General features: G+C 39.1%; 1 protein-coding gene across 4 annotated transcripts in view; it reads left to right on the top strand.

Annotated features, from left to right (window-relative positions):
• SBF2 (SET binding factor 2) overlaps positions 1 to 12416 on the top strand; it is a 489875-nt gene that overhangs the window by 450512 nt on the left and 26947 nt on the right. For all 4 annotated transcript variants that reach the window (XM_019551418.1, XM_019551417.1, XM_019551415.1 and 1 more), the window contains 3 exons: positions 2611 to 2796; positions 9692 to 9818; positions 11884 to 12011. In XM_019551418.1, the coding sequence (XP_019406963.1) occupies positions 2611 to 2796; positions 9692 to 9818; positions 11884 to 12011 (441 nt within the window). The remainder of the gene's footprint in view (positions 1 to 2610; positions 2797 to 9691; positions 9819 to 11883; positions 12012 to 12416) is intronic.

Raw genomic sequence — 12416 nt, 5'->3', positions numbered from 1 at the left:
TGCTTCCACCCAGTGTCCCCTGCAGCGCCAGCAGAGGCCAGCCTCTGTTCCATCCCGCCCTGCCCCCGCCTCATCATTAGGGCTCCTGGGAGCCACAGGGTCGGTGGGTGGCGAGGGGGATATGCACACAATGGAGCCCTAAGGGTGGGGTATGACAGTGCAGAGGCCTCATCGCCCGCCTCCCTATGCAGCTGGCAGGTGCTGACTCTGAGCAGTGGGGAGACTGGGGCATGCTATAGCCCCAGGTGGGCTTAGGCTCCCTCTGCTGCTCTGGTGCCAGCCTCAACCTGGCTCTGAGGAGTGTGCACATGTGTGTGCATGTTTGTGTGTTTAGCCCTCAACAGCTCAGCAAAACTCGTTAAGTGGCCTTCCAACCCAAATAATTGCTCGCCCCTGCCATTAGCCAACTCAGTCGATGAGTTGATTGTGTCTGTGTTCTGTCTGAGAATCTGAAATATAAGCACAACAATTAGGTACTTGCAGAAAAGCCTTTCAGGATCTTACATACAGCTCATACCTCCATATTAAGAAAAGCACAAGTGAAACAACATTGTCCTTGTATCTGGTACTCAGAAGCAGATCCAGGATTTCGCAAAGAAGGGTGTGAGATCAGTGGGGCAGGCAGACAGCACCATCAAGCATCATTCAGCAATATTTTTGAATTCCTAAAGCAAGAAAGAATGTCTCCACTCCTTCCCCTTTGTGCTTAGAGGCATGTCCCCTCCTCTCCTCAACCTGCCACTGCTTGCACTCTACCCAAGGGGAGCTTCAGAGATGTTCCACCGAGGCTACATAGGGACAGGGCTTAGCCCAAGATAGCAGCAGTGGTGGCTGTGGCTGCACAGTTTTCTTTTCCCTGCCCAGGGAACACCCAGGAGGACCAGGAAGGGGAACCCACCCATCCACCACCAACACTGCTATCCCAGACTGGGTCCAGCTCCCATGTTACCGAGCTGGAGTGGGACAGGAGCTCTTCTCACCCCTGGGAGAAGGGGTACAGTGGCAGCAACAGGCAAGGGAGGGACGGAATTGGAAGAGAGGGAATGGGGAAGGGAGAAGAAGGGTTATGTGTCTGAGCACAGAGAAAAAGCAGGGGTATAGGAGGAGTTCTTGCATTCTTCAGGGCATAAAGTCCTCCCTGACGTCCACTCCTGCTGTGTGGCCAGAAAGAGGGTGCAGTCGCGCCATTTCACCCTGTCTGGATCCACCCCTGCTGGTATTAAACTAAAAGGAACGGGGGGATAAGTTATTCTGTATTTACTCAAATTTAAGATGAGGTTTTTTTCCCATTCAGCCCCGGTGAAGTCAAGCCACGGTGACCCCACAGGTCAATATTACTCAATATATGCATGTACCCCATATACCCTATATAAAGTATCCAGGTGCTAAGTAGTGCACCAGTAGTGCACTGGGTGTTCTTGTCAAGTCCTGGGATCCTTCAAAAATGTACGTGCAGATGAGGTGCAGGGCAACCCAGTACAGCTCCACCTTATGGAGAGCAGAGCCACACTGGTCATATACAACAAGCTGAGAGAGGCTCCTGTAGAGGGATTCTGGGTAAACTGTGTGAAGCCGCATTTAGTGATGTTTACCAAACATTTAAGGCTGGCTAAAAAACAGGACTCATTGGAAATAAGAGAGAGAGGTACAGCTCAGCTAGGGGAGTGAAGAGGAAGTAAAAATGTATTCAGTGTGGTGACTCACCATGACTCTAAAGAGTTGTCACTAAGGGGGACTGAGCATAGCAGGCATTATTGCATGCATCTTGTTCAGATGAGCTGTAAGCTTTCTGGGTAAGATTAAATGCATTATTACTGGCTCCTGTCACTATGTTTAACCAATATAGACAATGTGTTTTATACTTATGTTTGGTGTTGGCTGCATTTAATCAACTTCAGTTTCCATTAGTGAGCACATGCTACTTTTGGCAGCCATGTTGCCATAGGCAGTATATTTCACAAGGTCTCCCTGTATATGAATGTATCATGGGAGGCTTTTTTCCTCTATATTAATTGGGAGGAGGGGGAAACCTCATTTTATATTTGAGTACATGCAGTATGTAGATATTGAATCAGAAGAAGTTTGTATCTGCCTAGTGTTGTGTTTTAGAGTCACCTCACCCACCAGTCAATATGGAGGGGCTTCAGTTGGCTGGCAGGCACCATTGTACCACTTCAAAGAAGAGTCTTCCCCAACTCTTACTCTGGAATCTTTTGCTAGCTGACACTGGCTAAGTTCATTTTTTCAAATGTTTCTCTTTCATGTTTCTTATTAAGGTATTTGAATTTATATATCATTTAAATTTAGCAAATACTGTATTCTAGTGACTACCAAAGTTTGTAGTCACTCAGATGCAATATTAGTTGCAAGCTAATACAGTTTAATATGACATTTGCTCTTACCCCTATTTGGTTATTTCTGCCTTACGCCTAACCTACCCTGCAATTTTCCCAATTATTTTTTAACTTCATTTATCTGAATGACTGTGTTTGATTACCTGTGGTATTTCATAGAACCAGGCTGAAGAATGTTTCCATTCATTGATCAAAACATTCAATTATTAAATATATCTCTTCTGTTAACACAAATAAATCCTGTTTTGTGACGTAGGTGGTGTCTCTGGTACAGTTACTCAGTGATCCATTCTACAGGACACTTGAAGGCTTCCGCATGCTAGTGGAAAAAGAGTGGCTTTCTTTTGGTCATAAATTTAGTCAACGTAGTAATTTGACCCTCAATTGTCAGGGTAGTGGATTTGCTCCTATTTTCTTACAGTTCTTGGATTGTGTGCATCAGGTAAGCATAATAAATCTAAATCTACTCATTGTTTAAAAAATTTATTCCAGAATGAAATTGTGCATACCAACATTTCAGATCTATAGTAGAGTTAGTGCTTTAAGGAAGAAACCGAGACTTCCTCCTTAGGAAGACTTCCTAACCTCTATTGGAGTAAGTGACCAGCTTCAGTACAGCGTGGGAAAACAGGGATGTTGTTACTAGAAATGTTTAAATGATAAATAATTTCACAGGGACAGCTTGCATAATGGATCATCTAAGACAGTGGTTCTCAACCCTTTTAGACTCAAGGTGCCTCTCATTGATTTCAAAGCACACCTTGTAAAATTTCAGCTCTTAATTTGCACTCATTTTTGTCTACAGAAAAATTATAAAGCAATTATTTTTTTACAAAGATCTCAGAAAGACCACAACAAGGGACAATAGTTGTAAAACTGTGGGTTCCTATTTGAAATCTTTGGGTTTATGTTGCAATCATGTTTACACACCCAGAAATGCTAACATTGTGTGGCACCCTGCAGCACCCTTGGATCTCAAGGTATCCCAGGGTACAACAGCACCTTGGTTGAGAATCACCAAGGTCATATACATATGAATTTTAAGTAGAACTCTGATGTAGATACAAGCTTCAGATTGTGCTCCCTGCTGAGCTCCGCAGCTGGAATGCTACAAAATCTCCACAAACACGTGCAGCAATATGTTCTGCAGCCAGGGCATGCAGGTGGGTCGCTCAGTCCTGTAACTCTGCTTCTCCCCCCACCAAAGAAGGGAAGCCTGTTAGTGAGCCTCCTCATTGGCATCCTATGGCCCCACCTAATGAGCCTTCTCACTGCAGCCCCCTGGAATGATAGGTTGTCATTCATTGTACAACAGGGGCTACAGCTTTGCTTCCCACCCTTGTGTGGGTGGTGATGGGCTGTCAGTGAGTATGCCACAGTCTCTGACTGCTTTCAGTTCCCTGGAACTAATGGGACCCAGGAAACCAGAGCACTCTGTCCAACCCCCTCTCCTCAAGACTGGGAGGGTGGAGAAGAGAGCTAAGCACTCTAGGATGCTATGAGACCTAGGAATGCCCTGTTCCTCTGCAATGCACTGTGTCATATGTGGCACTACAAAATGTAGCACTACATAGAATTTGCTGTTTCATCCAATAACATTTACAAAGCACTGCAGGTGGCAGGCACATCTGTCTGTTCAACTTGTGTAGCACTACAGAGGTATTTGTAGCATTACAGATGTAACATTGGCACTTGGCTCATGAGAGAATGAAGCCATAAGAGCAGCATGCCAGATGATCATGCTTGGAACTTTATGACCTGTACCAGCAGCCACATCTTTGACTGTGGAGCTCACCTGCTGCCTCCTCTTCCTCCCTGCAGGTTGTAGGTAGAAAGTATGAGACAAAGCACAGAATATATTATAATTGTTGACCTAAGTTCTCTCTTCTGCTACCATCTCTAAAACAACCACTTTCTTCCTCCTATGGGGATCCCTGCTTCTAGACTGAATCTTCTGAGGAAAACAGACCACTATCTGAGTCCTGGAATAGAGATGGATAGAACTTGTGCTCCAGGAGCAGTACTTTGAGAACCTTAGAAGGGGCCCATGAGGGTAACTGGGAGCAAAATAAAATGAAAATCTTTGAGCACTGAAAGAGATTGCTAGCCACTCAAACATTTAACTCCATCTTTTCCTTGGTAAATGTTATCTCCTTCTTCTCAGGTCTTTCTGAATCATGTTCTTGACAATGATATTTTAACAAACACTCTATCACACAAAAACCTGTATTTCCTGTCTTTTGTCTTTCTTCTTGACCTGTGCACCTCCTTGTCTGTGAATAGCAAAATGCTTTAGGTTAAGAATATGTTACAGTGTCAAAACTATGAGCAAATGATATAACAGTAGTTAATGTAAATTTTAGAAAATCAGTTTTTTAACCCAGCATGTTTTGTTGCTGATTTAACAAATCATAACAGTATTGTTCTAAATGTGAGATCATCTATGTTAGTACATACATCTGCACAAGAATTCACTGGGGAGAATCGGTCTTAATTATTTCAGCATTTCTGCTAAAAGCAACTTTCATTAGTTTATATACAGCTAGATGTTATATTGTGCAATCCTATCATACTAGAGTTTAACCAAAAAAATTAACACATCAATTTATATACTCAAATTGAAGGAAAAACTCCAAATAAACACATTAGAGAAACTTTTGGCCTCTCCTCAAACCTATTTTTAACAATTTTAGTTTTAATATCTTGACTGTAGTGAGACTACTACTGTAGAGCCGTTACATTTGTTATTGATTCAACTGAAATTACAAAAAAAATTAAGCAGTGATTCTTAAATTAGAAAGGCATCATCTTTTAAAAAGCCATTGTTTATGCCAATATCTCCAGGTGTCAGCTGAATTATTAATGCTAAATCATTCTTTCACAATAGCAACATCTGGCAGATATTCTCATTACTTCTAAGAAGACTGGGCTGATTATAGTGATATCATTACAGGATGCTTTCCTTCTTTGCAGAGAGTGTCTGGTATTTTCTTAAATGGAGTTCAGCTGAATGATGAACAAATAGTTATCTAGAATTTACATGTGACAAAATCCTCTGGCTAAAGGTCCAGTTCTGCACAGTTACTTTTACGAGATATTTAGCAGTCCCAATGAAGGCAGTGTGACTGCTCCTATAAGTAATGATACACACTTATGAAAGTGTTTGTACAGACAGCCCCTTGGTGACTGCTACCTATTTGCTAAGATATTTTAGGATTTTTTTATTATTTAAACCAAGTTATTATTTCTTTATTTGCACCAGAATTGCAAAACTATAAGATATTACAGAAATGGAAAGGGATGAAGCAAAAGTAAGATGACAAAGAAACATTCAGCAGAGAACTGAGTGAATGGGGACATCATGATCTGAAAAGTAATTTTGGAGCATTGGAAGTCATTCTGTGTCACTGTGTCAGAAATATCTAGATAATTTATATACTGGCAAAAGATAGGTCCAGATTTTCAAAGGGGCTTAACAAGAGGCACATACCTGTAGTCTTATCTTTTTGGTTGTGTATGTGAAAATTAAGTAATTAAAGAACATTTCAGTCATATATAAATTTAGGATCTAATCTTTTGGAAGTCAAGGAAAGCCTTTCCCCAGACTGCAGTAGGAGTAGAAGCTATTAGATGGTAACTAAATGTATTTACAGTATAACCTTTTTAAATCAAATGGTTAAGGAGCTTGCAGTGATGAATATCATTTCATTTTGTGTTTATTTTTAATTGCTCAAACTAACCCAGCCACCTTCTATTCCTAGTTTGTAGCTGTCCATAGATTAGTCATTTCTGATTGTCTGAACTGCATTTTATTTAGTGTTTTCCCATAATCGCTCCCCTTTGATGTAAATTTTGTGAATTGTACTGCAGCTAGAGAAATCAATATTAAGAGTAGTCATTTTCTAATCTCCAAGGAGGTAGAAATCAATTATTAAAACAGATACAGTTACAGTAATTTACCTTTTTTCATACAAGAAGTGATTTAGGTTATATTTTCCCTCAATAGTAAATTGCACTATCATAATTTCTGCAGTTACTTTAAAACCAAATGTCTCAGAAAAAGTTTAGTTGTGAAATTCTTATTTCATTTTCAACACCCAGATCCATGCCAGCGTTTCTACAACAGTTTATTTAATTGTGCTTTAAATTCAATAAACTACTTGTGGTACACAGGTAGAAATTATGACCCTGTAAGATTCATGACTAACGATAAAGTATGTTCTATTAAAATGCCACTTCCTTAGCCAAAGCTTTGAAAAATTCTCACTTCCTAACATAAGGAAATAGTACTACTCTATGTATAGAGCGTATGCTTATAAACAGAGTGTTTGTAATCTGTTGATTTAATTACGAACTGGCCGCTCAGAATGAACGTACAGTGTCACCTCTTTTTAATCTAAAGAAAGGCAATAAAATGTTATAATCCAAATGTAATTGTTAGTTTTATTTTTTTTCCTTTTCATAAAGAAAATTTATAAAAAGCTTTATGAAACACTCCCTTTTTTCTCTATAAAGCTGTCTTCTGTGATTTCATTCTGGAAAAATAACATCATTGAAAGTAGAGACAGGTAGTTAGATGTGTTAGTCTGTAGAGATGTACCTTATAACCTAACTGAATCAGAGATGCATAAACTTTCATAAGCATGAGCAAGAGCTCACTCCATTAGATGCTAATCAAAGGGCATTATTCAAAGCAGTAGGCTACATATTTGTATTGTTACAAAAGCTGTGTGAGAGTTTAGCATTTGTATCAGAGAAATAAGGGGATAAAATAAGCAAGTGTGCAGAACTGGAATCTCCTTGAAGTAGGTTACTATTTAGATGTCTGTTGTAGTAACTAGCCTTTGAATAAGAAATTCACTTAGTGCAAACACTCTTACCTGCATGACTAAGAGATCTTTTTCCTATGTTGTTCTAACCTGTCACTGCTATACATTGGTACCTGATATCTCCTTTTTGCAATTTACATTGGGAATTTAGTAAACTACATGCATGATGCTCAAAACTTCTAACATTTCTAAAAATCTAAGCCTGAACCACATTAAAGCACTAACACTGCTTATTATGTGAACAAAAATGAGCAATCTCTTGCAAAACAGAATTATCTTCTTATGATAACATTCCCAAAAGTTTCCTTGTCTAGCTATTTGACATGACAAAGATAACCCATATAATATGTGAAATAAGGACTAATGGACAATATGTAATGCAACTGGAGCAGCCTTCTTACCAAGCAAGCTTGTCCAGCTTCTCGTGAGTTTACTTAAGAGATTCACGTCCAATTAAACTACTGCCGTGGGTCCTGTTTTCAGTACTAAGTAGAACATTCCTGAGAGAGGGAATATTAGATTATGATAATTAATCTTATTTCCAGTGTTATAAATTCTAACATTTCAACCTCCAAGATATTATTAGGAAATGACCTTGTTCTGAAATACCACTTTATAAAGCAGATCATATCTTAGAATTTTTTTTATTAGGAAACTTTCCTTTCTAGACTGGTTCCATAAAGACACAGGGCATGATCTTAAGAGAGATGCTGAGCACCCACAATTTATTGCATAGCTTGAACCAGTCAATACCAGATGGATTATGAGAAAATATATGGTAGGAAACCAATATGATTTTTTTTTAAATGCGTTGAGGGTGTAGATGGCCTAGCTTGGGACTGGCCAGCCCATGGCACATGTGTCACTAATGACATGGGGAGCTGCTGTGGGTGTTACATAAGACCTGGGCACTCAGTGAAGGGAGGCACTGAATCGGAGGCAGGAGAGTTCAAGCCCTGACCATATGGAGCAGGATGCTGGGAGTGGGACACTATTGTGAGAGGAGGTGTCAGGTGTTACCACCAAAAGCCAAGTTAATTTTTCCCAGGCCCTGCAGCTGCCACTGAATTAAGGGCTTTAGATCCTCATGTATGATATAAAACCGGCGATGGCAGGGCCAAAGAAAGGTTAAGTTGGCTCTTGGCAGTGACACCTTTCTCTGTGTAGTGTCCTGTCCCCATCTTGTTTTGCTTGGCTGGAGACTGGAACTCCCCTGTCCAGCACCCCAGGGTGTCACAGCACACTATTAGGTGTGCAGATACTTACACGATTCACAAGATAAACCCAGAGATTTCAAATAGGATCCCATAATGTCAAAAGCATTCTGACACGTGGTCTTTCTGAATTCTTTGCGACTATTATTTTTCCATAGCCAAAACACAAGTAAAAGCTAAGGTATGACATTTTTCAAGGTGCCTTCAAGTCTAAAATGGTAGAAAACACCTTTTCTATATGTTTCTGGGGAGCAGGGATTAGAAAAGAATTGTGGGAGGGGGCACAGCTTCACTTGTGGCAGACCTACTAAAAAGGTAGGCTACCACTGGTCTGTCTAACTGGTATTCTGCTCTGTCATTCATAAAGGTAGAGTTTGATTCCTGGTACTGGTCTTTTATTCCTCCTACCTGGAAGGACAGCCAAGTGGTATAAAGGCAACATCCTCAGCTCCTATATTTGAGTTTGCTGATATAATTCAGCCAAAAAGATAAATTCTTTTGAAGCAGGGACCTAAATGTAAAGGGAAATTAGAAGACTGGTAGAGACAGTTTTAAGGAGATTATTTCAAGACTTGATAGGCCTCAGTTTTGGAGTATTAAATTTTGTGTGTGTGGCTGTGGCTATTTCCCGAGTCCAATCCTTCTTTGTTATTCACCAGAATACAAGCACAATTGATTACAATACTAAACCACATGACAGAAGGGAAAATATTATTAAAGAAATAGTCTAGTTCAGGATTCACAACAAATGTATATGGCCTGGGTAAAAAGTCGGGGGGTTTTCAAAATTAAGAAAACTTTTACATTAACCTTGTTACTTCCAACTTTTGGAAGACCAATTTACTTAACTTTAAGTCCAGTCAGGGAATGCCACATTTAATCCAAGTTAATTTAGGCCTAGTATAAATGTAATGGGATGCTGATATTACTATATTACTATATGTGGAAAAAAAATTATATTGGAGGAAATATACTGAACTTTGGAAAATCAGTGTAGACCTAAACAGCTTTTGAGAAAATAGAAACATTATCAAAGTATATTCAAATATAGTTTATACAGAAAGACTACGGTGCTTTTAAATCCAAATGGGGATCAACCATCTATACTTAGTTTTTTGATAGAGTAGATATTTCATGGGTTAACTGAGCTACAAAATGTCTGAAAAAGAAGTATCAGGAGAAAATTTGGTTAGACAGATCCATGTGGAGTATAAAACAACTATGTTTTACTTTGTCACAATATTTGACATTATTATTATAATATTTTTGTTTTCCTTTTATGTGTATTTTTTAGATTCACAACCAATATCCCACAGAATTTGAGTTCAATCAGTATTACCTGAAGTTCTTAGCTTTCCACTATGTTTCAAACAGATTTAAGACATTTCTTCTGGATTCAGACTATGAAAGACTAGAGCATGGTATGTGTTTAAGAATGGGATTGATGTTTATTTATTGCATGTAATTTCTTGTGTAAATGTATAGTTTTGCCACTAATATTTAATTCACAGGAATCACTAAGTATGTGGTGGTTCAGGTATATTGTACTGATGATTAAGCTGCAGCAAACTTGAAACTGAAAAACCTAACATACATTTTTATTTTCATGGAATATACTGGAATGTATTGAATCAACGGCTCTTGAATTATGTTAAAAGGTGGAGAGTGTAAATAGGAGGGAAGGAATGACTGCCATTGCCAGGCTTTGCTTCCTTCACTAAAATGTGCACATAACACATTTTCCTCCAATTGCTTGTTCATTAAAGATTTTTTAAATCTTGAATTGCAGGAATCCTGATATTTATGAAAATGCTTGGAGTTGTTGGAGAGGGGAGTCTGTTTACCCCTTTCTATTGAACACCTTTGTTTTTTCCTCCTTTCTTCCTCTGTCTCTTGCAGGCTGACTGGTTCCAGCTAAGACCCCTTTCAGCTTTTGCCCCATGAGAGCCCTAACTTGGTTACACTGATAGGATAAGGGATAAAGTTACACATTGTACTTAGACCATACTAAATCTGTGGAATGTTAAGTAGTGCTAAAGTCACAGAAGTGCTGTGAGCAGTTGTACGCTGAGGGTTAATACTATTTATTGTCTGCATAGCTCTAGAGGGCTGGCATGCAGCGGTGTGGCTAGCAGCCAGGACACCTGGACTCTGTCCCTGCTCTGGAGGTGGAGGGGGGCTGAAAGCAGTGCATCCTGGGATGCCAGAGGACTACAAATAGCTCATTTTATCTACATTAAGCAGACTGAAGTTATGCTAGCACAATCTAAGTAGCATGGCCCTTGCTTGACATGGCGTAACTTTGAGATGCCCAGAGGGCACTTAGCACAAATTAATGAGCTTTGACTTGTAGATGCTTACATTTTAAGGGCTCCTATACACATGCAGGGAGCCAGCTCCACTATGCTGGAGATCTAGCAAGTCACAGAAATAAACACGCTCCAGCAGACTCTAGCATCATGTGTATCAGTGTTCCCATGCTGAAAAATGGCGGCAGGGCACTTTGAACTAAAGCTCGTTCAATGACCTTTAGTTCAAAGTGCCCCACTGCCATTTTTTAGCATGGGGGATGCTGATACACATGATGCTTGGGTGCTTTTAATTAGTGTGGCTCACTAATTAGAGCACCCCCCTGCACCTCCCAGAGCACATGTAAAAATGCCCTAAGTGTCCATAGTTTGGTCAAAGTATTATGTGTAACTTCACCCTGATTGACAAGCACATAGCTCAGGTTTTTCTCTGAACATGTGCAGTAAGTAAAATGCTAGTGAAATAACTGAATTTTATTTTTTTCATTGTGAATTTGATTTTTTTCATGGAACCTGATCAATTTTGTGCTTTCTGTGAAATTCTTAATAACTATGAAAATAATACGAGTGTAACACTGACCATCTATGCCATTCCTGCACAAAAAGGGTGATTTGTATTTCATTAACTCAGTCATTTTATCACTGTTCTGAACTACCCAAGAGGGTGCTAATGCCTTCACCGCACTCATGGTGAAATATGTCACTGCACTCATGGTGAAAACATGGCCCAGTGAAGTGAGTAACAAACTACTGCTTACCACAATTTTACTCAGACTTTTTGCTTTCCACTGTGTGCCTCTTCTCAGCTCACACCTTTGGGGACAGTGTTGCAAAGCAGCACAGGTAGTCATGAGTTATTGTTTAGTCACAAATATTTTCATGCAATATATATTACATTGAATTGTAACTAATATGTGGAACTGTAATAATAAATCTAATATAGTTTTAACCTCACTAACAGTACTAAGGTACTTCCAGAAATTTTAACGTAATAATAACATGTAATACAACACACTTTTTAATCAGTTTGGTGTTTTGTCAGCTAAGACCTCTGTAATATTGGGCATTTTGGTAATATGTTTTTATTTTTTACACACTTAATAAAAGAAAAACCTCCCAATGTGCTGTTCGTTACATACTATAAGTCCTTCTTTTTGCTACTGTTCTTTTTTGATAGGAACATTGTTTGAAGATAAAGGAGATAAACATGCCAAAAAAGGAATCTGTATTTGGGAATGTATTGAAAAAATGCACAAAAGGAACCCTGTTTTCTTCAATTACCTCTATGCACCTGTTGAAACAGAGGTATGACATAAGAGAATAAAAGTTTGTATTTGTCTGTGTGTTCACCTCTGAATAATTATCTGTTTGGGTACCTGAAATGGCCTGGACCACTTATTTATTATTCTAAACAGCCTTCCTAAAGGCAGCTTAATAAATCAGCATAGTGTCTCATTGGTTCATATTAGCTAGTTATTTAGGAGTTATATCCATTATTTGTAAAGGGCCAGATCCTGAGAAATGTATGCATTCATGTCTGTCTTGGTGATTTAAGATTAAATTTGGTAATTTAAGATTAATTACACAAGTAATGATTAGAAGAGCAATCTTAAAAGTTACACATGACCATAAAAAGATATTCTCTAAATCGCAGTTGGGGGAAATTGGTTCAAGTATATATAAATTTATATATGATACATCCCAATCCTT

The sequence above is a fragment of the Crocodylus porosus genome, unplaced genomic scaffold (genome assembly GCF_001723895.1).
Source record: "Crocodylus porosus isolate Cpor-Errol unplaced genomic scaffold, CroPor_comp1, whole genome shotgun sequence".
Taxonomy (NCBI): Eukaryota; Metazoa; Chordata; order Crocodylia; family Crocodylidae; genus Crocodylus; species Crocodylus porosus.
This window is presented reverse-complemented; position numbering and strand designations above follow the sequence as displayed.